Source organism: Thermobia domestica, chromosome 6, assembly GCF_964235325.1.
Source record: "Thermobia domestica chromosome 6, izTheDome1.hap1.1, whole genome shotgun sequence".
Lineage (NCBI taxonomy): Eukaryota > Metazoa > Arthropoda > Insecta > Zygentoma > Lepismatidae > Thermobia > Thermobia domestica.
Window position 1 is genome coordinate 241,876,589 of NC_137459.1, and position 27,528 is coordinate 241,904,116.

The following is a 27,528-nucleotide window of genomic DNA, read 5'->3' on the forward strand; positions in this document are numbered from 1 at the left end:
CAAAAAATACTGGCATTAAAATGAATCCAGAATTGAACAAAGATAGGGATAAGCTGAAGCATGATTTACGACATGTTATCTAACACTGTCTTTAGAAATTAACAATACTTTCACACCGTACCTCACTTTAGCAATACTAGAATAGTGTAGCAATACGAGGTTCTTTTACATCGGATACCGTCTTTTTCCCAGTTGGTTTGTTGGTAGTAGCATGATGTCATGATGTCCATTTCTTATCCAGCTGATGGCATACTTTTCTGCATTGAACGAGGTAATATCTGGTTCATTAACGTTTATAAAAATAATAAATTCGAGGGTTTTTACAGATAAATGGTTTCTAGTATCAGTATGTTGAAAGTTTAAGCTGGAAAAGCCTCTCTCACACTCTGGAGAAGAAGAAACTGGAAGAACACTGATTTCCCTGTTAAGATTTTGTAGATTTGAGCCAATATTAGGTTTCATCTTATGCTCTTGAAATTCCTGCAGAGTTTTGGATGAATCATCAGAGGAAAATTTTAATTCTTTTATTTTTTATTTTTATTTTTTACTTTATTTTTGAAATTTACATTACTTCTTTGTCGCCGTTTAACATTCTTGCAGACAATTGGATTGTAGCAAAACCTTTTGGAAAGATTCATACTTTCGCATATTTTACTATGGAATCACAAACCTCTCTGCCTATTGTTACCTATATCTTAAATAAACCTAAAAATATATTGCTACGCACCTGATTAACTACAGCACGGATATACACCATGAGAACAGATTTATGAGACACAGTGGAGGATTCGTCCATCATTAGCGCGAAGGGTTGATCGGAATTCACAAGATACTGGGTCATTTTTCGTTCATTTCTGTACCTACAAAGTCAATAATATTTGAACATGTAACATTAGAGTAGAGAACTTGTTCGTGGTTCATTCCATTTATTTCTTACTATCTAATAAGATGCACGGTAAACGACAGACGATTTTGCGCAATAGCATAAGCAGTTCTAAATATCACAGTTGTCTTTTCAACACGATTTCATTCACAATTAACACGAAAGCCACTTACTTTCTTACTTTGTGTAAAGGAATTACTTGCCTTTTAATCGTCAGGAGCTTTTCTTTTATTAAAATATAGTCTAATATTCATTTTCTTATGTTCTTTTTAAGGCGTTTGTCAACGAAGAAACTACCAATTCACAACTGCAGTGACTGCTCACTGAAAACTGAAAATGTTTATTATTATTATTATTATTATTATTATTATTATTATTATTATTATTATTATTATTATTATTATTATTATTGTGCTACTCAGATGAAGTATGATAATCAGTGGTATCAGCTGCAATATTTTTCTTCGGGAAACAATTCTATAAACAAGACCAGCATAGCTCGCAACAATAAACATACTTAAAAAGTAAAGAATTGTTACTAAAATATGGAGTTGAATTATTGTACTTTGAAACAGATTGTATAGCCTAAGAAAGGTGGAAAATATCTTCCCAGGCTGGGAAGATTGAATTAAATCTAGAGACAGGGAAACCAAAACTTAGAAGGGGGGAAATTCCCAGGCTTCCCTGGCTACAAATAAATCCCTGGCCTAAACATTTTGGGGTGTAGAAGACGTCCCGTATAAATAACATGGGAAAGGTTTTTTAGTTCCTCATAAAACCACTCTAAACTTGAAAATTTTTATTTTTACTGATTTACTTAGGTAATGCTAACAAAAACGTTTAAGCATACCGAATTTCACGTTAGTATTCCAATTTCAAGTATTTAAAATATGAGATTATAAGTCCAAAAAGGCCCATGGGCAAGTTCTTCATCTTCCCTTTACACTCCCTAAAAAATTAAAAATATTCCCTTTTGATAATTTTTCTGTCGGTTAGTCCCGAAGAGTTACAACTATGTCATATTTAATCATTGTAGCCCTAAAGGAAGTGCCCTATAATTTTGGGGTGTAAAAGGTGTCTCATATAAATAGCATGGGAAAGATTTTTCAATTCCCCATAAAACCACTCTAAATTTGGAAATTTTTATTTTTACTGTTTTACTTAGGTAATGCTAACGAAAACGTACACGCATACCGAATTACAAGTTTTTATTTCAATTCCAAGTTCCTAAAACATGAGATTATATGTAAAAAAAAAAAAAAGACCCATTTAAATAACATGGGAAAATTCTTCATCCCCACTCATCATTTCAACTTTCCAGCCCAACCGGAAGCACCCCTTTAATTTATGTCAGTTCATGTAGTTTTATATACAGTTAGGATATGTTGGTGCCAAATATAATTAAGTTTACAAGCTATTTGAAAGGTGTATATCATTGGAAGGAAAACCCGAGGCAGTATGAAACTGCGCAACATGCGCGTCATGTAATGAACTCCGTAATTTTGCAATGTAAAAAGGTAGAGCACAACTAGGTATATTGAAACACCAGCTATGTCTAGTGATGTAGCAGCGAGGATTCTGCATCAAGGGTTTTGGGCCCTGTTGATACTCTTCGTATTTAGGTAATGAAAAATGAGATGTTAGCGATTGTGATTTCGTACTTCGGGTAAATGAATTAGAATCTCGTTTGGACATAACTCTCTGATAGATATTTAATAGAAGAAATCCTCCCCGCTGGTCTAGTGGCTAGTATGTTCACCTTTCTTGTACAGGGTCCTGGATTCGATTCCCGGTGGGAGAGCCCTTGGGAACTAATGTTCCATGTAACACATTATGACTCCTTTATAAATGTACAATTCTAAATTTAAATCCAACAATATGTCACAATTGAGAATCCCAATATACGATATTAACATGGCGAACTACAAAAAGAAGTGAAATCTGAACAAAAACACCATAGGTGTAAAAAGTGCAGCCAAGTTCGTCAGCCTCAGAAAGTATTAAGATGAGGATGGATGTGCCAAGTTCCTTGGCTACTGCATCTAAAACGAAGACTGGAACTTGGCGCGAGGTGTCAAAGAAAATGATGTTAAGGAGCCTTATGGATAGTAGTGGTGTGCGTGGTGGATTTGGGGCCACCACTAACCTTAGAAATATCAACTTCGCTAAGGTGCTAAGGCACATATATAGTATACTGCAGTAAGAGTGGTTCGAAATTTAGACAATGCAATCTTATATTCCTCCACGAAGTGTCAAGGAAAATGATGTTGACGAGCCTTAGGGATGGTGCTTGTGAGCGTGGTGGATTTGAAGGCCACCACTAGCCTTAGGGCTGAAATATCCCGGCCGTGAAACTAGGAACAGACATCTTGGTGTGTTCAAATATGTTAGACACCTCGCGCCAAGTTCCAGTGTTCGTTTCAGATGCAATGGAAAAGTAACTTGGCTCATCCATCTTCATCTCAACACTTTTTGAGGCTGACGAACTTGGCTGCACTTTTTGCACCTCTGGTGTTTTTGTTCAGATAAGTTTTACTGGAAGAAAAAAGGACATCATTTGGAGCAAATTTATTAAAGTAACTCAAACTCCATCAGATAAGAAAACGACCACTCCTCTTTTAACCCAATCGGCATAATCGTGGGACGTAAAACTAAAAACAGAAGTCAAGGAAAACGACCATACGAGCTCGTTGCAAACCGTGTAAGAAAGAAATGGTTGGTTTAGTTCAAAGAATGAAGAATCATTATAAAAAAATGCAATGTTGTGAAAAGAACTGGAAACACAAACAAATGTTAAAAGTGTTGATCTGAAAATTGCTTCTAATGATTCTAACGTCAGTGACGTGGTTGAGATGCAACAGGTAACAATTAATTTTGTATCATCAATATCTTTTTCAATATATTATGAACATTTTATTTTGTCCCTATTCTCCATCTCAGTACTAAATTTTCTTAAAAACTTTACCTTCTGGCATAGCTTGTATGAAGGAACCAGGCGAGAAAGCGCAAGGTATGGCAGTCGCCCGCGTAACTAACCATTAAAACGAGTTCTTATTGTAACATTAGTGTCGAACGTCAGTGTCTGGGACAATTTGATCTCAATTTGTTCGTCTGTGTACCACGCTACAGGGCGCAATTTTCGGTCTTTTAACATTAAATTTTGAGGGTAGAGGCACGAGGCGTCGAAATTTGCTGTGTAGATTTTGACTAATCAATCAAACTAAATAAACTAATTTTATGCGTTTCGAACAAACTTGGGTTGCAATATAAATTTGGCTCCAACCCAGTTTTTATAAAATTAATATTTTTAGATATGGGGTATTCAGACCACAAGGGATCTAAGTCCATTTTCAGATAGGTTCACTTTTGCTCAGCAAACGTAGTATCTTCATAGCCAAGGGTACGAAATAAATGAAACAAAAAGCACGTGAAAGGGTGTGGACTAGAGTTTCATAGGACAACCGCTAGACAAAGGCGCTGATGGAATGTGGAGGAGGGCTAATTACCCCTCCTTGCTCATAAACTTAAGATATCAACATTATATTCTGTACGCTGCAGCGTGAGAATGATTGACAAATCAAGCTACGAATGCCATAGCCAATGATGCATAATTGCGTTAAAGAAATGCAAGGTATGTCCAAAACCGGACACATACCGACGGAAAACGTCATATTTTTACAACCATGAATCCAAGATAAAAGAAAAAAAAACTACATGACAAGATGCAATCAAGAATTTTGTATGATTGCCGCTAGAGAGGGATGTTCGTTTAGAGGTCATCCACCTTCTACCTTGAATTTGGTTACAGTAATGTAGATTTAGAAGTCTCTTGCTGAGAAAAGTCCAACATAAAAAATTTGAAGTACTTACGCCAAATAAATACGGACTTTTATAAGTTATAATTCATTTCCATTGGTCGTAAGGTGCTATAGGTCCATACTGCTCACTTGTATATTTTTTTAACCAAGGATTCCAAAGGTTATTTTCGAGTTTCGGACCTTGCTTAAAATTCTGGAAATTGGGCCTGAGTAACTTTCCAGTTTAATCATCTGTATGTTCTCCGTATTTATTCGGTGTAAGGACCTCAAGCTTGTTCTGTTGGACTTTGTTTATCAAAAGATTTCTAAAACTGCCTCACTGCCTCCAAAATCTAAAATTCAGGGTTGGGGTTGGGCGGTTGCCCTCCTGTCCCACTGATTTCCCTGTCTAGCGGCTGTCATATTAAACTATCCCACGCCCTTTCTCATGGTTTTAGTTACATTTGTTTGGACTCTTGACTCGAAGATATTACGTTTTGAAAGAGAATTCATTTGCTGAGCAAAACCATGGGCGTCTCTGGCGGGGGGGGGGGCACGAGGGGGATGCGTCCCACCAATATTTTGAAATACAAAAATATCCAATATTTTATTCTAATTTATTTACTAACGATAGAATAACATATCTATTATATAAAAGAGAACGCACAAATCCTTTGTTAGCTCATCACGCTAATACGGCTGAACCAATTTCTTTCATTTTTGGGGGGTTATTAGGATTTGGACCCTAGATGGTTTTTATCATATCACTTTAATTTTTAATTACCAGTGTCTTGAGATAATTGACCATTCAAGTGTCCATAACGTACAAATCCTTTGTTAGTTCATCATAGGTATAAAAATAAACGTATTTATATGCAACCCGCATGACCGTGTCACTCGGCGGGTTAACATAAATGACAGGCGCTATAATGTTAACATTTACTGCAATTTGAAAGCGAAAAAGTAAAAATTATCTAAGTAACAAAGTTTATTGCGTTCCGGGGTGACCGCAGCGAAGCGGGGTGAACGCTGCTATCTATTATATAAAAGAGAACGCACAAATCCTTTGTTAGCTCATCACGCTAATACGGCTGAACCAATTTCTTTCATTTTTGGGGGGTTATTAGGATTTGGACCCTAGATGGTTTTTATCATATCACTTTAATTTTTAATTACCAGTGTCTTGAGATAATTGACCATTCAAGTGTCCATAACGTACAAATCCTTTGTTAGTTCATCATAGGTATAAAAATAAACGTATTTATATGCAACCCGCATGACCGTGTCACTCGGCGGGTTAACATAAATGACAGGCGCTATAATGTTAACATTTACTGCAATTTGAAAGCGAAAAAGTAAAAATTATCTAAGTAACAAAGTTTATTGCGTTCCGGGGTGACCGCAGCGAAGCGGGGTGAACGCTGCTAGTAAATAATAAAAATTAGCCTATATGTACTTGGAATTTAATATTCAGGCTGTGAAACGATAATAACAGAGTTTTTGTATATCTCAGGGTGTCCGTGAAGGTAAGCAGAATGGTAACAAATGGAATCGAAGATAATAAACAGGTTGGGCTAGGTGGTACAATTTAAATAAATTTCTTTGATGCCCCCCCAAAAAAAAATTTTACATGCCGGAGACACCAGTGAGCAAAACTGAACTTTATTGAAAATGGATTTGGATCCATTGTGCTCTGAACGCCACAAATATTACATTTCTTCAATAACTTTTTGACTCGAAAAACAACCAATTACATAGGCTTGCAGAAAATATTCTAAAGTTAGCACAACATGAAGTGTGCTTCAAACATTACTTTTCGAAAGTTTACTATTTTAAAATAATTTTATTAGCATCAGTGTTCTGAAATAGTATTCAAATTTTGCAATAAAAATCTCACCTGCCTCTACGAAACGCGAGCTTATCCCGTACAAGCATAACTAGAAAACTTTCAGAAACGGTAACCCGAAATGACTTACTTTAGGGCTAAAATAACCGCACAACCGTATTTCTGGTAAAATTTTAGTCTTAAAACATGTAACATGACTTTCTTAGCACTTGAAATTTCGAATACCAAGCAAAGATATCCGCCATGATGTTTGATGGCACCATCTGATTTGTCAGACCACTTCCAAGTTTCATCATTCTCCCTCAACACACAAGGATGGTGAGGACTTTGTTTTGCCATGTATATTGATAGATTGTGTGAAATCTCTATAGTATTTAGATTTTGAAATCCACCTAAAAAGCTTATTACAACCAAGAGAGTACTTACGAGAGTCACTGGCAAGAGGGTGTAATATAAGGGGGTCATGATATGAAATAACTTGAGAATTACTAATCTATACTGAAATATTCTGTAACCAACACAGTATAGTCTTAACGAGAATAAAGTAAATGAAAAGATCGGTTGCAAGAGCAAAACAGTCGCGTTAATACACGATTTTGAAATGTGTTTAAAATCATGTTTTAAACTGTTCAAAACGTTTAAAACATGTTTTTGTGTGTGTTTTAAAACATGTTTAAAACATTTTGAACACCTTTTTCATGTTTTACACACGTTTTGTTTTTTACAAAAAACTGTATTTTTTCCAACCTTGCCCGATGGACCCTGGTGGGTGCGCCTCTGACACCGACCTTTTAATTTTTGTATGCTTGAGAAGCAAAACTTTTTTGCCGAAGGTCAGAAATTGTGCAGTTTCAATTACCTCTAGCTCCTAACTATGACTCAATTTCACAGGCTTCTGGATTCTGCTGGAATAATCAGAAAATGTCATTGCATACCTTCCTCCCGTACTTTGCACAAGATTCAAATATGCCTCAACACTTTTAAGCAACCGAATATCGCAGAAAAACATACGTCAGTGACACACGTCGATATAGTTTATAAATGATTTTTTGAATATTTTAATACAAATATTCTCAAATGATGATATGAGAATTTGCACATTTTCGTGGTATTTCTGTTTTAACTTTCGGTATGGGTATGCAATAAGAAGAATTACTTCAGAACCGCAACCAGTACCAAAGAACGACGCTAGAGAACAGGCCTACTTATTTAATTTGAATGGTAGAAAATTTCTTATTGGTGGTACAAAATCGTACAAAAGGTGGACATAGTTCTGAATAATTGAAATTTGAATTTGAAGATGTCACACTACAGGTGATCGAGGTGGCCAAATTTTGAAATGACCCTCCCTCGTTTATTTGAATGGTACAAAATGTTTTCTTGGCTTGACAAAAAAGGAAAAGAATAGATAAAATTCTGAGCTAGTTAAATTTCGAATTTGAAAATGCAGCATTACAGGTGACCGAAGTCGCCCAAATTTTGAAAAAGCTCTCCCTCGTTTATTTGAAGGTACAAAATTCTTTCTTGGGTGGACAAAAATGGACAAAAATTGGACAAAGTTCTGAGCTAGTCAAATTTCGAATTTGAAGTTGTTGCACTACAGGTGATGGAAGTGGCCCATATTTTGGAATGACCCCTCTCGTTTATTTGAGTGGTATAAACTTTTTCCTTGGGTGGACAAAAATGGACAAAATTGGACCAACTTCTGAGCTTGTTAGAATTCAAATTTCAAGATGTCGCACTACGGGCCATCGAAGTGGCCCAAATTTTGAAATGGACCTTCTTTGTTAATTTTAAGGGTACAAATTTTTCTTGGATGGACAAAAATGTACAAAATTCTGAGCTAGTTAAAATTCAAACTTGGAGAGGTCACCCTACAACTAAATGGACCCTCTAAATAAGGTAGTATGAATAATATGGCAGGGGATAAAAATAACCAGGGACAGTTTTACCCCCTGTGTTTCTAATTGTTGGAATTATTGGGAGAGGTGAACCTGTGTTGTGGCTTTTAGTGACGTATGTAGGTGTCGTATAAGTACTAAACTTTTACCTAGGTACGCTAGTAAGAATAATATGGCAGGGGGTTAATATATTCCGGGATAGTTTTACCCCTTTGGTTTCCCATTGTTGAAATTATTGGGGAGGTGATATTTTGTTATTGGTTTTAATGAGGTATATAGGTCTCACACATGCAGTAAACTTTTACCTGAGTACGCTAGTATGAATATTATTCCATTGGTAAAATATTCCGGAACAGTTTTGCCCACCTTGTGTTTCTCATTGTTGGAATTAATAGGGAAGGTAAAATTGTGTTGTTAGTTTTAGTGAGGCTTGTAGGCGTCATACATGTAGCAATCTTTTACCTAAGGACACTAGTAAGAATAATATGGCAGGAGTAAAATATCTCGGGACAGTATTTCCCCCTTGTGTTTCTCATTGTTGGAATTATAGGAGAGGTGAAATTTCGTTCTTGGTTTTAGTGAGGCATGTATGTATCATATATGTAATAAACTTTTACCTAAGTATGCTAGTATAAATAACATGGCAGGGGTAAAAATATCCCGGGACAATTTTACCAGGGATAAATATTTAAGAGGGTAAAACTGAACCATTACAGGGATAAAACTGAACCGTTAAACCTTGTATTTTCATTGTTAGAATTATTGGAGGAGGTGAAATTTTATTGGTTTCAGTGAGGAATGTAGGTGTCATAGTAAATTTTTAGCTAAGTACACTAGTATGAGTAATATTGTAGGGATAAAAATATCTCGGGACAGTTTCACCCCTTGTGTTTCTCATTGTTGGAATTATTGGGGAGGTAAAATTTTGTTATTGGTTTTAGTAAGAGATGTAGGTCTCATATAAGTAGTAATCTTTTCCTAAGTACGCTATTAAGAACAGTATAGCGGTTGGGTAAAAATATCCCGGGACTGTTTTACCTCCCTTGGTTTCCCAGTGTTGGAATTATTGGACGAGGTGAAATTTTGTTGTTGGTTTTAGTGAGGGATGTAGGTGTCATATATGTAGAAATATTTTACCTAAGAAACCTAGTAAAAATAATATGTCAGTTGGGTAAAAATTTCCCAGGACACTTTTAACCCCCTTAGTTTCCCAGTATTGCAATTAATGGGGGAGGTAAAATGTTATTGTTTGTGTTAGTGAGGGACATACGTTTCATATATGTAGTAATATTTTACCTTAGTACGCTAGTATGAATAATATGGCAGGGGGAAATATCTCGGGACAGTTTCACCACCTTGTGTTTCTCATTGTTGGAATTATGGGGGAGGTGAAATTTTGTGTTGGATTTAAGGGGGATGTAGTATCATATATATATATATATATATATATATATATATATATATATATATATATATATATATATAGTAAACTTTTACCTAAGTACGCTAGCATAATAATATGGCAGGGGGTAAAGATATCCCGGAACAGTTTTACTGGTGGTAAATATATAATGGGGTAGAACTGAACCGTTACAGGGGTAAAACTGAACCGTTACACCGGACAGTTTTACTCCCTTGTGTTTCTCATTTTCGAATTATTAGGGAAGGTGAAATTTTGTTGATTTCAGTGAGAGATGTAGGTGTCGTATATGTAGTAAATTTTATGTAAGCATACTAGTATGAATAATATAGCAGAGGGTAAAAATATCCGGGGCAGTTTTATCCCCCTTGTGTTTCTCATTGTTGAAATTATTGGGGGAGGTGAAAATTTGTTGTTGGTTTTAGTGAGGGATGTAAATATCATATACAGTATGTAGTAAACTTTTACCTAAGTACGCTAGTGTGAATAATATGGCAGGGGGTAAAATATTGCGGGACAGTTTTACCGGGGGGTTAATATTTGTGGGGGTAAAACTGAACCGTTTCACCAATCCATATTGGCAGGACTTTTTTTGTTTGTTTATTGTATCGTCATTTCTTTTACCATCTTGCAGAACAATCAATCAATCTATTAAACTTGGACTTGAGCCGTCCAATAAGGGAGAGTAATGGTTTTAGCCCATTAAGCTCGACAGCCTTAGTGTCGAAATCACCAGACTTTAGGACCGGCTATATTGTCTTCCAGTTATATCTGTTGGTTAAAGGAGACTGCCTAGCGGGTAGAGGCATTTCAACATAACTAATGCTAGTCCTCAAGCGCTATAAGGACGGGTAATCTCCTCCTTAGTGTACAATTACTCCAAGTTAACGAATTCCACGGTATTACCACAACCCAGCAGAGTCCACCTCAATCCAGGAACCCTGGGCTAACCCAGATGAGCTTGAATCCTGGCCGTGCCTACCTAATTGTCGTTCTACAGCACTCTGAGGTACCACGCATGCCACCACCTCCTTGACGCAAGATCACATATTTTACTCATTTGGGAGGTATCCCGAAAGCTTTCGTCCCCTAGTAGCGAGCAACAGGATATAAGGCTCTGCCTGTCTCATTTCACGAAAGAGCTACACCGTACATGATTGGAATTAATGGCTTATGTAGTCCATCTGTGCCAAAGAACTACTGCAATTTAGTCAACGGTGTGTGTAATACATCTAGGTTGGCCGATGTATTTATTTCATTTTTGTCTGACGGAGATAAAATTTGTCTTTACTTTCAGCTCTTTTCTACGTGATGGACGTGACTTTTAATCTAGTTTAATGTTAACCATGGTCATGTCTTTAATTGATCACTTTAAACAACACCACAGTTCTTACATCTAAAGCAGCGTTTCCCAACCCGTGTGCCGCGGCACACTGTTGTGTCACGAATGGACTGCTGGTGTGCCGCGAGGAAATCGAAACAAAATTATTAATTCTATAGCAACCAAAATGCAAGACATAGGAAAAATGTATATTTTTGTATTTCACATTAGTATAAATTTCTAACTAACTAACTAACTAACTCTATGGCCTATGGAACCCGGAGATTCAATGCCGCGTTCACAAAAGCTCTCCACTGATTTCTATCCTTAGCTAACTGCATCCAGTTTCTACTTTGTATTCCAATCTCTGCGAGATCCATCTTAATATTGTCCTCCCATCTGCGCCTAGGTCTTCCTAATGGTCGTTTTCCGATTGGTCTTCCAGCCAAGACTTTGAAAGTGTTTCTACTTTCTTCCATTCTAGCTACATGACCTGCCCACCTAAGCCTCCTAGGCTTGACGACCCTAACAATGTTGGGTAAACCATATAAATTATGTAGTTCCTCGTTATGAAGTTTCCGCCATTCCCCATTCCCGTTCCTCTTGGGATGTTTCTTTTTTAACAAAACAAATGTAATGCGATTGTTGCAATACTAGAGCTATTTGTAAAACTAGAGCTTTCAGGCTTTAACTTCAAAGTATAAAATATTTCGTTTATTAGGTAGTCATATATTTGTAGAGATGCAAGGGCTCGGAAAAAAACCGGCTTTTTTGGAAAAAAACTCGGTTTTTTCTGCTTCGCTTTTTTGCTTCGGAAATTTTGGGCTTTTTTCAAAATTCTGCTTTAAATCGATAAAGCAGACTTTGTTTCGCTTCTCTATAACACAGAAAGTCATTTAATTAGTGGTTGATGCCGATAATAATATAAAACCTCGAAAATAAACCATGAATTTCGAAAAGATATTTTAAACAATTTTACTTCAACATTTTTACATTATGAATTCCAAAGGCTTAACCAATGTATATAATAAACACATTTTAACCTCCTATATACAAAAGTAAGCAGAGTTGGCAAGAACCATGGTTGTTTCTGAAAATGCCAAAAACCCGTTTTTGGGGGGCAGTTTAAACCAGGGTTTTTTGGGGTTTAAACCAGATTTTTTGATTTAGATATTTTGCTTTATGTATTTATATTACATATTCACAGAAATAAGTTTGTTTCGCCTTGGTGTTATTATTCAACAACGGGGTTATGCTGGAAGAGGTCATAAGCTTAAAGAAGTCCGGTCAGTAAATTTCTTAAATTGAGAAACTCCCGCCCTAGCCATCGGGAAAATCCCGTCATTCTTTTAAATGTAAAACAATAACGGGAAAATCCTGTTATTGCTTTCCATGTAAAATTTAAAGGTCAACAACGTATTATAATCAGTACGCTAAAACTGAGGTATTAAATTACAAATTTAGTATGTAGGTATCATTGAAAGTCCAATCCAAGCTAATGTTGGAAGCTAAGTAGGCAATCGATAAATTTTACCAATTTTAATCAATATATTTAAGCAACCTTCGCTTCTTTATAAAACAACAGGCATGCAGAAATATATATAATTTGGTTTCGTTTCGTATGTTTAGGCTTAACATCCTTACGTAATACCGAGGTTATCAAGGAGAAGACTTTCGCTTAAAGTGACATCCGAAAGAGTACTTGCTTTACACATGAAAGAAGGGTTGTGGTTCGAACGAGAATTGAACAGGGGACACCTTGATTAAAAGGTGAAAAGGAAATAAGACTAATGCAGATGGTTTGACATGTGAAACGTCACCATGAAGTTCACACGATTCGCATTTTTGTTCTTTTAATTTTTTTAGTTTAAACCACTTATTAAAAAAAAACAGCTGGTGTAAACGAGCCAACCCTAAGAGTAAAAACTTCTTTTAAAAAATACACAAATAACTAGCAAAATTCTATGTAGTATTTTTACTTCAAAATATTCCATACCCTCTTATTGAAACAAAATAAAATTAAAATAAATCATAAGAGAAATACTTAGATTTATATGATACAATTAAAGGCTGCACATCTGGAACTTTTGGTTCTGTACATTCTTGAAATTCTACAGTCAAGTTTTTTATAACCACCATTAAGGGCGCCCATCAGGGGGGTTAAGAGGGCGCTTGCCCCCATAGACGAAAATGTACTTCAGAATATTGAAAATCCAACAGGATTTTTACATTAGTTACAGCAAAATTTGAAACTATTTTTGAAACGTCGCTTATACTTGCCCCTCCTTGGAAATCACAACATGGGCGTTCTTGACCACCATCACGTTTTACCCAGTCCTCAAGTTTTCTGAATTTTTAACAAGAGGTATTCAACATATCATTGCGGAACTTCCAAAAAAAAAAAAAAAAAAAAAAAGACTACGGAATATATTTAAGTTAAGCTAAATACAACTGCACAACAAACAGTCACGTGGTTGGCTTTTGCGCTTCTATCGGGAAGTCCGGGATTCAACCCAGCATTCGACCATTCTGACAAAGCCTTCCTTCATTCCATCTGAGAATGTAGAAATAGTGCGTGTACTGGCCGACTAGGAGTGTAGGAGTTGGCTGACTTCCTTTCTTATTGTTTTTAAATTGTTATTATTACTAATTACAAGCAGTGATGGTTTTGCGAAGGTTAGAGGATCGGTCTTTCGGACTGAAGCCTGTTCTCCAAAGTTGTGGAATGTCTAAAACGAACGAAATATCTATTATTTATGCCTTTACTCATAAACTTTAAGCTCCCGTCAAATAAAAATTATGAATCTTTAGAAAAACTAAACATTAGTAGTAAGAAAACCCCTCCCAAAACATTTTTTAAATTCGCCACTGATTCTCAGTATAAAATGATCTTCAAGGTTGTATCCGGAAGATTATTGCTAAACTTATAAACGAAACGAAATATTAGTTATGCCTGTACTCATAAACTTCAAGCACCTCCCAAATAAAATCAGGACTTTTTAGAAAACGAAACAATCAGAGAAACCCCTCCCAAAGTACTTTTCTAAATCCGCTATTGATTATTTGTATAAATTGGTATTCAAGGTTGTATCTGGAAAATTATTGCTAAATCATTGCACAACTACAGTATAACAGAAATGTGGAAATACGGTTTGACGGAAATATTGAAAAACGTATGCTTTGACGGATATACAGGAAAACGTAAGTTTAACTTTCGTGCTAGAAGCTGGAGTACTAAGCTCTTAGAAATGAAACACAAATGACAAACTAAAATAATCTAGAGAAGGAAAAAAATGTCGAAAACTCAAAAGTTAAAATAAAGTTAAATAGCCTGTAAAATTGTCCTCAAATACTACATTCTTCATGTTAGCTTTAATTCGTAAAATATGTGCTCCATCCATCTTGATGGTGAATTACAGAGCTAAATATGGCATTCAGGTCGTGGAAATCTTATCTAACTATAGAATATACTATAAGAAAGCTATTTGGATAGAAAAATCATGAAAATGAAAAAAGCCAAAATTTCCAAAATTCTCGGTTTTTTTCCAAAAAAGCCGGCTTTTTATGTGAAAAAAACCATCGATTCAAAAAAGCCGGCTTTTTTGCATCTCTATATATTTGTACTCTGAAAAAAAATCGTTGTTTTCAGACAGTTTCTACTGTAATAGTGTTAGGTGACACGTTTAGTATTTCCAAATGATAAGGAGGCAAGAAGATGAAGTGTATTCTTTGACCTCCACTCAATTAAGTCCTAATTTGTTACAATGTAACTAATAAACCACTTCTAAGCCAAATTAAAACAAAAATATTACTTTCTGAAACTTTTCTTATCCTATATATGAATTATGTACTAAATTTGTATCGCGACGTAATGTTTCAAAGTGCTCGCAATATTGTATCTAGCGCAGTAACATGTCGAACTTTATTAACTCTTCCTAAGTGCTCCTGCTGCGAAAAAGTTGAATACATAGAAATTGGTGGACAATACTAGCTCAACCAGATTACTGGGGGGCGCGGTGGCTCAGTGGTAGAGCGTTCACCTCTGGTGCTTGGGGTCCCGGGTTCGATCCCAGGCCCCGCCAAGTGAACTTTGTGGTGGACAAACACCGTGCTCGTGGGTTTTCTCGGGGTTCTCCCGTTTCCTCCCACTTTCTTCATTCCACCATTTCACTCATTTCTCATTATCACCGTCTCCTTTAGCCTAACCGGCATAACCGTGGGACGTAAAACTCAAAGATTTTATTTCATTTCATTTCAACCAGATTACTAAGTGAATCTATAACTTGTATAAATGTATGCAGAACACGTAGGTATAGTCATAATAAAAATGCATATGTTGTAACTGACACGTTACCTAATTTACTTTGCTTTCTTTCATATTATTGCATTTTAATAGTTTATTGGCATAGATTATAAATTAATTATTATTGGCTTCTTTTCTATAAAAATATTTCAAGAAAGTTAAATTGATAGTAACTTGGGATCCTGTTAGTATTCGAATGTATTTGAAAAGGCGTAAAAAGTTGGAACTGTAAAGTTGCTCAGTTTATATATTGAATACTACATATTCTTACTTTAGAGCGACGATAGGAGAAAAAAATTGTGATCGTAAAATATTCAAATTCGAGATTCCAATAAATTGCACGTTTCATGTCCCTTACAAGCCGAAGAGGCGATTTTTGGATCTGTAGGCCCGTTTGTTGGATTTTTGGATCCAACAGTCCCTCTGTTCATCCGTCCATCCCGATATAAACGTGTTCACTCGTGTAGAAGCTGTACTGTTCAACATATCCGCTCCAAAGTTTGAAGTTACGGATTTCATGAGATTATCCAGGGTTTTTCTTCGAATTTTCTTCCTACCCCCGAAATTAAGGCTAGCTTACTGAAGGGTGAAGATATTACGATTTTCTAGGAAATGGCTCTAACGATTTTGTTTATATTTCATGCAAGAATATTTCATTAGCAACCGCATACATGAATAAAAGACAAAAGCGTCCACAGTTAGCTCTACTGATCCTTTCCAGACAAATTCGACTAAAGTCATGAAAGTGCTCGAAAGTGGACAAGACTTATGTAATTATCTGATTTCCTTTTGCCTTTCGTTCTTTAAATTTTAAATTTGAATGGCTGCCGAAACACCAAAGTTGATGAAAGAGTCTCATTTAATATGTGTTATCTGACTTATGTCTGTAACTTGAATATGCATTCTATAAATAGCTTGCAATGTGTGTTAGTTATGGAACATGGAGCTGCGTTTTAAGGGCAAAAGAGAGGGAGTAAACACGTTATTGACTTCGATTTCCATTATTTCGAACAATTTCTGTAAGAATTAAACAATTCACTTAGAAGAGAATTACTTTGTATAAATTCTTTCTTGATTCGTACCATCTCCAAAAGAGGAATTATGCAAAGTATATGGTTGATTTATACTCTCATATACGAGGAGCATTCAAAAAGTTCTAAGCCTATCATATAAGGAGTAGGCGACTGTTTGAAACTATTACTCAGATTTCTACATAACTTCCTCTGATCTCAAAACACTTAGCACATCGATTAGTAAGAAGATAAATATCAACAGAGAGTAAAGTTTTGTAACAGCCGTCGAACGAGACTTGGACGTCATAAAGGATCGATTTAACTCACCATCGTCGCTGTAACGTGACACATGCAAATGTTTGTTTAAATTTTGAAACAAGAAAAACTCACTTGAGACCAAGCCTGAAGAATAAGGTAGATGGGGAAGAAGCTGGAAACCACAGTATTGAATAACAGCTTTGGAAACAGCGGCTCTCTGGATATTATGCACCTCGCGGCTTGCTTGTAGACATCGCTGGGTATCAACATGCCGTATCTTACTAGAACTGAACGATAAATGGCAGCGTCTTCTTTAGCTTTTATGCTAGGGAAGGGTGGCACAAATTATTTCACGAAGTTGCGTCATCCCACAATTTTCGTATATTATTAGGCGCAGTCCCTCGTAATCTTAGTCTTTTTCTTCCATAAGTCTGCTCCCTTTCTGTTCTTTATTATTTTTCAAATTTATTTTTCTTGTACTTTGAAGAATATGTTTTTTCTCTCTCTCACCAGTTCTATCTACCGCCAAAACTGGATTAATATTTTTTCTGCCATTGCATTCCCACATATCAGTCATTTCCAACTTGATGCTCAGTGATTTCATACACTGCTTCTCCTATTCTCAGTTAAAAATAGACATTTCGTAATCTAAGTCACTGGACCTCGGGTGACTTCAAGCTCATTATCCTAAATTGAGGTCGCGCTCACGAATCAGAATGAGGCTCATACACTGAGAAAAGTCCGTTCTCCGGACAGCGGTATATTCTACAAATATATGTTATCCTCTTGCTTACTACAGAAATCAGTACGGAGCATACGTTATCCGTATGCTACATAGGCACTGCCCTTAGATGTTACATCATGCCGTTGCAGGATGTCTGACATCTAACAGTTTTTCGTATATCACATGCATATACTTGTGTTACATTCCTCAGCTGTATGTTATATACATCCACTTGTATGTGAGATCCTGACCGCCTATATTGTTTCATGTGGAAAGTACGAACAGATGGAACACTTATACAGAAAGTATTATAAAACATGCGTTTTCAGTTATACGTCTGCTGTACTTTAAGTCCAAAAACTACATGAGTTACTCATGTAACCTATCTTTTTAAGAACGTAACCTACATTTTTTTTCTCAGTGCACTTGCTCGAACTCGGGCTTGCTATTCTTAAGAAGACTAACACTAGTTCAATATCGCTCTCATTAACCTTATTGAGCTCCCGTTCACTAAGAGCTCGGGCTCGTTATTCTCAATGAGCCTCACACACGCTCATGCTCGCACTAGCTCGGGCTCGGGCTGTGGCTCTTTTTCACTTATAGAGATCATGCTCATGCAAGCTAGCACCTATTCATTCAGCTCGAGGTCGATTTAGCCCGAAATTCGGGCTCACAAGTTTTGATATGTATGTTTTCAGTAAATCCAACAAGCAGATATAAGAAGCATACCGAACAACTTGATGTTCTCGAACCAGTGGTGGAGACAAACAAGCACCGTACATAAATTAGAAATGCATTCTCTCACGTCATACAACGTTCAGTTAAAACTAACTGCCTTAGATGATGTATTTACTATATTACTTTGCAAGTCTCATTGCTGTATGATGTTTAAATTTATTTCAGTTTAACGTCTCATGAAAATGTATTCAGGCAAAGGAATACGTGATGATGAGATAGATGATAATGACGGAATGACAAATGTGAGAGGAAACGGGAAAACCCCGAGAAAACCCACGCACACGGTCCTTGTTTACCATAAAACACATATGATGGGAGATGGGATCGAACCAGGTAGCATACGCGCGAGAATTGAGAGCTCTACCACTGAGTCACTGAAATATAAAATAACAGTGAGCGTAAAATCTCTTGGGTATTCTCAACAGAGATGGAAGTTGCATCAATATCAGTCTATGGTTACACAGGTCAATTATACAACATAGTTTTATGAAAGTTTGTTTCAAAATTTAGGTTAGTATTTCGGTAAAACTGTGTACTCAACTAATGTAGCAGTGTAAAATACTAGGAAATCATCTCTAGAAAACTATTTTAAAATGCTCTACTTTCTGGATAAATTCTCTAACTGGTTGACTAAGGTCCCCTAGGTTATTAAGCTATAAAGCTTCAAAAACTAAATTTTAGCAGTTTTTGCAGCTTACAACTTCGAAAGGAGACGTTGTTTGATTTATAATACTAATTTCTTTCTTTTGATATGAGGAACTATCTTCCGAAGCTTCATTATATGATTATCTGCATGCATTTTATTTGGGCTAAATTAGAGGGTGTGGATGAGGAGAGTTCACAGTATGATCAAGATAATGACGTCAACTTTGTAATTGCCACTCTCAATTTCTTGTAGGTTGTCTTGGTGCACGGGGCGACCAGCGTGTTCCACTCCACTGGAAGAAAGTCGTAATTCTCTGGAGACTCCATTCAGTTTGTAGTTTGCCGCGGGCTCAGAAACATGTGGAAGCTCGTCGCTCTTTTGGTGTTGGTTCTCTTGGAAGGAGTGCCTTGTCCAGCGCAAGTGAACAAAACTGCTCCGGCAGCCAACATCACAGCGGCCTCCACAACTCCTCCACCGGCCACAACATCACAAACCGGGTAAGTACAACCTTTCTCTAAATACTATTTAAATTATATTGTTTGATTCCTTTGAGATTATTTGTTACGATAATAAATTGAAATTAAGCGGATTGGAAGATTGGAGAGCAAGTGTAGAGCAAATATTACTATTGCGTAAAAAACAAGCATCGTGCTAGTGACATACAAGTTTGGGTTTGAGTGAGTGAGTGATTAGGGGGGCAATGGGGATGTCAGCAGCAAGTTTGGGTTTGAGTTACTAAAGATAGGTCAGAGACAGTGGCGTAGGCCTACACCAGGCGAGGTTTCGGAGTTTTAATGCGCCCCTTGAGCAGGATGATACGCAAAGATAAACTGTTATATACACAAATATCTGAAATTATATTGACTTGGGAGTTTGAATCTTTCTTGAGAAACTTCTACGTACACCATTGGTCAGAGAGACAAGCTTAACTTAAACCTGATTTTGGCAAACAATATTGACTTGTTCGTGGAAATCTGGCCTAGCATTATCCATTCTAACTGCAGACTAACCGTTAACTGGATTTTTTTGTTTATTTGTTTAGAAAAGATCATCACGATTTACTTCACTAATTAATCTCACTTATCAGTTCACTTTATGCACGTTCTTCAGTTCTGTCATATTGATTCGCACTACTAGTCAAACTCGGAACCACGTGCACATTAAATTCAATAATCTCATGATACAACATTCGTAGATTATTGAATATTTTAAATGTACACTAGCTTTAAGATAAATCCTCCAAACAAAAATCTCACTGACTTCCATTCTCATTCAAGAATATCATGTATAATTTCACAAGCGTGATTCAAGATTGTTGTAATAAATTTATACATATAAAGTTAAATGATTGATTACTCTGGTGTTGGAGATTCCAATAAGAGATGTTGAAATCAAATCCGACCAGAAAAAGAGACTTATTATTTATCTAAGTTTATTTTTATAATTTTTAAAATTACATTCCGTATAAAGCAAAGTATTTCTTTTAGCATGTCACGGATATTCACTAGAGACACAGAAAAGACGATAATACTTATTTGAAATTTGATTATCAAATAATTAACAAAGTAATAGTTTTCCGAGAAAACTTATGGCCACAATGTTTGTCCACCAAAGAATTCACATAGTTTTGAATGTAACCTACGAGCTTGCTTAACAAAGTTGGGTGATCTATTACCGAGTCACTGTCCTCCTTTCAGTTCTTACCGGAAGATAAAAATGATAGTATACTCTTAGGTCAGTTACAGCAGAATTCTTCCCACATATCAACAAGGCCATTTGTAAAACAAATTACAATTCCAGTATCGTATAATTATACTGTAGGGCAGTTCTACAAAGTAGTAAACATAGAATGACTGTTTCATAATTATTATGGCACAAATTTGTTTTTAAACAGTACAGTTTCATGAAAACTGTATGCATCTAAGAATTCTCTAAGATCAATTATGTAAGCTAATTTCTTTTCTGGCAAGATGTGTCATGTAACTTATTTAATAGTTCAAATAGTATTCTCTAAAATATTAAAAAAAAAAACTTATAAGACAATATAGTGATTATCCTCGCCATTTATTTTATATAAACCTTTTCAGAACTACAAAAGCACAAAGAATAATGTAATATCAAAATAACATCGATATAAAACAGACACACATAAATTCTGTGAAAGAAAACGAAATCTTTCAGTTTCAAATTCCGTGATTTTATCGTTTAGGCTAAGAGAAATGGATGATTAAGTTAAGTGAATGATGACGAAAGAAGTGGTGAAATGAAAATGTAGGAGAAATGGAAGTACCGGGAGAAAATCCACAGATACGATGTTGTTTCCCTCAACCTTACTTGCCCAGGGATCGAACCACGAACCCCACGCATTAGAGGTAAAGACTCTACCACTAAGCCACTGTCCCCCCAAATTCTGTGAAAGTGAAGTGAAGTGATTACAAAGCAGGTGGCCGCGGTGGCTCAGTGGTAGAGCGTTCACCTCTGGTGCTTGGGGTCCCGGGTTCGATCCCAGCCCCCGCCAAGTGAACTTTGTGGTGGACAAACACCGTGTGCGTGGGTTTTCTCGGGGTTCTCCCACTTTCTTCATTCCACCATTTCATTCATTACTCATCATCACCGTCTCCTTTAGCCTAACCGGCATAAGCGTGGGACGTAAAACTCAAAGATTTCATTTCATTTTTTGATTACAAGACATAGCTGATTTTCTGAAAATATGAGAGCTACTCAATTACACACTTCCGCATTGATGTTTTATTAGGACGCCCACCTTGGCACATGTTCTCGGGTTCAATGGAGCTCGAGTTTCAGAATTTAAAATTAAGTTTAAAGTCTCAGAGCGATCAAGAATTATCATCTAAATCAGCTTAATTATGGGACAATAAACACAGAGATGCGAAGGTGAGAATCACATTCTCAGTGGAAGTAGGAAAATGATACAAGATGGTTGGATGATAGATTTGAAGTTTAGCGTCCTGTAAAGCATCGAGGCTATATGGGACGTGTACCTAGAGCTTAACGTAGGATCCAAACCACATAATCTCACACAAAAATCAAACCCGAGTCTCTCGCGCCGAAACTAACCATATAGTCACGAGTTAGAAAATGATAGAAGAGCGCAATTCAGTGGTTGTATTTGCCGCTCCAATAACTATCTTCATCATATTTGTAGGTCTAAAGTCATAGCAAGGAACAGTAATTAATTATCTTTTACGTACGGTAATTGATTAGTGTACCATTTTTATAGTTACGTGCACAATTATTTTGTAATTCTATGAAATAATAAAAAACGAAAATGGTGTTGAAAAGAGAAAAGTGAAAGTTAGCGTGAATAGCTCAATCCAAATTTATACACTTTCGAAGAAGACCTTTTACGTGGGAGACTCTGGTTCGATTCCCTACGGGAGCTCATGTGGTTCGGATCCCACGCTAAGCTGTAAGTTCGTGTCTCATATAGGGACGCTAAACTCAAAATAAAATCAAACCAAATCAAAGACAAGAATGTAATAATATGTTAGTAATAAATAAATAATTTACTGTAAATAAGTTTGAGAACTTCGTAAGAAATTTTATCGTAACAGAAATATTTTTTTAAGTTAAAAAAAACTATAAATGAGACATTCCGGGTAGTAAGGCGGAATTCAATAAAAGTTATGTGCAAATCTAAACGCTTGAATATTACATTTGAGGTAAATATTCGAGTACGGTAGTAATAGAAAACTGCTCTGTGGCAGCCAGTTCTCGTGCTTATATACAGGGTGTTTCAAAACAACACCGACAACGTTTGAGAGGTGATTCCTGACACCAAGATAAGACAAAAAGTATAGGCCAACTTGGGTGCACAAATGCTTCCTTTCGGAGTTATAGGCTGCCGAAAACATGAAAAAATGAACTTTAAAGGTCCATAGCTCCAAAACTATCGGACCTACCGTAGTCGGTTCAAGACTTCACTTAGGAAATAATATGTGCCCTATCCAAAAATACGTGTTTCAGAATCCTAAGGTATTCACGAAGCAATATTTTGTAGAGAGAATTTTAGCTACGGGCACATAATTTGAAATACTCTCCAACTACCTCTATAAAGTTGTTGCAGAAGTACCACAGGATACTGAAACTTGGATATTTGGATAGAGCATATATATTAGTACCTAAGTGAAGTCTTGAACCGACTACGGTAGGTCCCGTAGTTTTGGAGCTATGGACCTTCAAAGTTCATTTTTTCATGTTTTCGGCAGCCTATAACTCCGAAAGGAAGCATTTGTGCACCCAGGATAGTCTATACTTTTTGTCTTATTTTGGTGTCAGGATTCACCTTCCAAACGTTGTCGGTGTTGTTTTGAAACACCCTGTATATAGTTTGTGGAAGTCGTTCCTTTTTCCTTAGAAAATATAGTTTCAAAAAACATAGACGATTATTTTGTCCATTGAGGAAACATTTTCAGAAAACATGCTTCTGTTAAGTTCACCAATACTTCTAGGAACGCCTCAAACATTCTAAAAAAGTTGATCCAAACAAAATATGCTAATGAAGTGTCTATGTTTTTCTTTTTTTTAAATTAAACTCTTGAGTGTTTATACTTCAATTATATAAAATGAAATCTTTCAGTTTTACGTCCGACGGTTATGCCGGTGAAGCTAAAATTGACGGTGATGATCAGAAATGGTGGAATGAATAAAGTGGGAGGAAATGGGATAACCGCGAGAAAACCCACGCGCACGGTGTTTATCCACCACAAAGTTCACTTGGTGCGAGCTGGGATCGATCCAGGAACGCTATGCACCAGAGGTGAACGCTCTACCACTTTCTTTTCAAAGATAAACCGATCATACTCATTTCCCTAAGCACCCGAGTTTCCTCGTATACAAGGTTTCTTTAACCTTTATCAAATTCGACAGTGACACGACCCATACATATCAAGGACAGTTAAAATTCCAAAGCCTCTCCCACTGGGAATCGAACCCGGGACATCATACATCAAAGGCGGACGTGCTAGTGACTGGGAATCGAACCCGGGACCCCGTACATCAAAGGCGGACGTGCTAGCGACTTTTTTTTTTTTAAAGAAAAAGATCAACTCACCATACCACAGTTTCTTGAGCAACCCGAGTTTCCTCGTATGCAAGGCTTCTTTGAGCTTTAACTAAATTCCACAGGGACACAAAGACATAATATGCAGGACAGTTAAAATTAAAAAGGCTCTCCTACTGGGAATCGAACCCGGGACCCCGTACACCAAAGGCACACATGCTAGCCACTTTTTTGTCTCAGTAATTTACTTGAACTACTTATTACTTAATTTTACTTGCTTTACTCGTTTACTTGACTTTTTTTCCAATCAGCTAGAACGACAGGGACACGAACACAGAAACATCGAGGACAGTTAAAATCACAAAGGCTCTCCCACCGGGAATCGAACCCGGGATCTCGTACACTAAAAGCGCACATACTAGCCACTAAACCAGTGGGGAGGGCGCCACTAGAACAGCGGGGAGGGCATCCACTAGACCAGCGAGGAACCTACCACTGAGCCACCGAGCGCCCTACTTCAATTATAGATAGTAGGCCCTATGTGTTATGAAAATGTATAAGTATTATAGAACACTTAATAATAATAATAATAATAATAATAATAATAATAATAATAATAATAATAATAATAATAATAATAATAATAATAATAATAATAATTATTATTATTATTATTATTATTATTATTATTATTATCCGTCTTATGAAATTACATTCTTTCTACTTCACTTCAGAGTGTCAACTGGAAACTAGAGGCAATACATAAATAGCGTATACTATAAACACTGTATGAGTGACTGTTTAAAATTCAACTTTAAATGTAACAAGATCGTTTGACTAATAGCAAGATTGAAGATAGAACTCTTCATGTTGTAAGAATCAATTTAAAAACTGACAGAATGTACGCGAATAGTAGACAGAATCAGATAGCTTTGTAAAACAAATAATAGAACTACTGCTTGTCGACAATAAACTAACAGCGCTGAAGTGAATACAATTTACGAGTCAATAGAATTGTCTTGCGCTTTCTTTTGATTGATCGCTACAAGCAAATGTCGAAACCAATCAGTTAAAGCTTAGCGACAGCAACGAACCTAATGGAGACTTGTCACTAGATGAAAATAACGATGAAATCATGTAGGAAGCAAGTAATGACATGTTGTTGGAGTTTGTATCAATTCTGTGCTCCTTATACATTGAAGGTGAAATTAAGTAGATTGTCTCATTTCTTGTTCTAAGAAATGGTAACATGTTATAACAGTGTTGATTTTTAAATCTGGATATGTACTGTAAAATAATCGAATGAACATTTTCTTACGTGTATTGTCACAAATCTAGATTCAAAAAGAGATGTTTGACTATTAATTATGCTGTGATATCTTCCATGCGAGTTATACTCGCCAATAAAATCAAGATATTATTTTTCATACCAGACTTACAGATGATCATACAGTAGTTATATTGCCTAATAGATCATGCGCGCGGACTACGTGGGTGATCCGGGGCTCCAGCAGCCACACAAATAATCTTGTGGGTGCGCCGCACTCACAAGTTTTTTTAGTTTGGACCCGGGTTTGAATCTGTTTCTCTGCGTGTAAGTCAGATGTGTTACCGACTGAGCTAGGGCAGCACCAGCTTATCCTTATAGCACCGGTATATTTTACTTTATCACAGCACAGGTCTTTGTGACAGTGTTCATAAAAGATTTTAACTAAAAATAAATCAATCAAAAATATCGAGATTTCTCTGAAAACATATGTTAACACGTCCCGCCATTGATATGCACCCACATAAATTTTGGAAAGTTGGCGCCGTTGTAATAGATTAATATTTTGCGTATATTATCTCTCTCATATGTATATCATGTCATGACTAATTAGGAGCAAATTATTCGTACTTATTGTATCTATTTAAAGTTAATATAAACTATTTTATAAGTGAACAAGTTAGTTTAGTTTCACAATCTGAAACTACAAAGACTTCTAAATTATGCGAATTTAATACTGAAACTTGGAGAAGCATATCTATAACTATTGGTTGCAATAAATTGATAGGATCAAAGAGAAATCCTGTTCTTTGGACACTGAATCCATATCAACAAGCCATCATTCACTATTCCTTACTGTTTTTGTCCTTTGGCGATAAAGTTTGAAAATGGAAATCATTAATTTGAACCACTTCCAAATTGAATAGGTGGTTAACGGAGGAGATAAAACGTATACTTGGGAAGCTGAATCAACTACAGAAAACTACATCACGATTTTTTTTACCGTTTTTGCTCCATGAAATTTAATATCGAAATCAGCAGCAGTAGTAAATTTCAACCACTTCCGGTTTTGGTATAGTGTTGCGGGTTGTGACGATGTGTTCTCTTCAGAACCTGAATCGATTGCAGAAAAACGTATCTCAATATTTCTTACCGTTTTTGCTCTGATCCGTGTCGAAGTACGAACGGACAAAGTCGTTTTATAAGACTTCCGACACTTATGCATTGTATAGTTTGGAAGTTTAGAAACGGGTGTATTCGTTCTAAGAAATTTAAGTAATGAAGGTTTTGATGGTTTTATTTCTAAATGAATCAATGATAAATTCAAAAACGAATAGACGAAGTGTTTAGTATGCATACTATATATAGGTACAGTGTGAAATACGAAATTTTCGTAATATACAAACTTCATTGTTACTGTTGGAGATTTCAAACTTATATTTCATTACCTACTTCTTTTCATTCCAGTAGTAAAGCTTTATGTATTTCCCCCTTGTTGGACTCGTATATGGAACATATGAATAGTTTAAGGAAAGTCAATTCCCAATAACGTAAAAGTTAAATTATAATGTTATTCAATTGTTTCCTACGGTAATTTAAACATGCAAGCAATGAAAAAGACAATCCATTGAGTGACAAATTATTGAAGGTTTAAGAAACATCAGCTCCATTCATATATTATGCTCCAAAGATTTATTTCTTTCCCCTGCAAACTTTCACTTTTTAAACATGATTGTTTCTCCACTGTCATATAATTTGCCTACGAGGGAAATAAAGATTTCACTTTATTTCCTTAAAATCAGAGTATGTCATTGTATATTCTAAACATACGTACCTAGCAAATGCACTAGGAAAAGGACAAGAACTGTTTCGTAGCACATTTCCTTGTCAACAGAGCAAACTCTCTGAAGCTAGAACGATCTTTTTCCGATCTCTTGACATTTGCTACAGTAGTAAGCTATTTAATAAAAACCACGTAGTATACTTACTCGTACATACCAGTAATTGTTGTTGTATACAAGACAATTGTACTACTATTCCTTCAGTGTAGTACTGCAACAAGAAATTGATGTAATACAGGAGCGCACCCATGGGGGGTCCACAGTGTCCGGACCCTTTTCAAAACTTTCCAACTCAACACACAATTGCATATTTCTCAATAAAACTATAATTGCTTAACAGAGAAATGATTGATGCAGCATGAAAATTTGATGTTACATTTCATCTGTACACTTTCTCTTATAAAAACATTCTAGTTCTATCTCTTTTTCTGAAAATATAGATGGAAGTATTTTACAATTACTTATTGTCTTTTTAGGTGCAGAATAATAACCGTTAATACTACATAGACATAATGGCTCGTGGTATTGGACCTCCGAACAAAAATTT

At 36.1% G+C, this 27,528-nt stretch overlaps 1 protein-coding gene across 1 annotated transcript in view; it reads left to right on the top strand.

Moving 5' to 3' along the window:
* Positions 1 to 27,528, top strand: part of LOC145688445 (von Willebrand factor D and EGF domain-containing protein-like) — a 613,451-nt gene that overhangs the window by 125,003 nt on the left and 460,920 nt on the right. The window contains exon 2 of the mRNA XM_081762680.1: positions 19,103 to 19,347. Within this exon, the coding sequence (XP_081618806.1) occupies positions 19,208 to 19,347 (140 nt within the window). The 5' untranslated portion in view covers positions 19,103 to 19,207. The remainder of the gene's footprint in view (positions 1 to 19,102; positions 19,348 to 27,528) is intronic.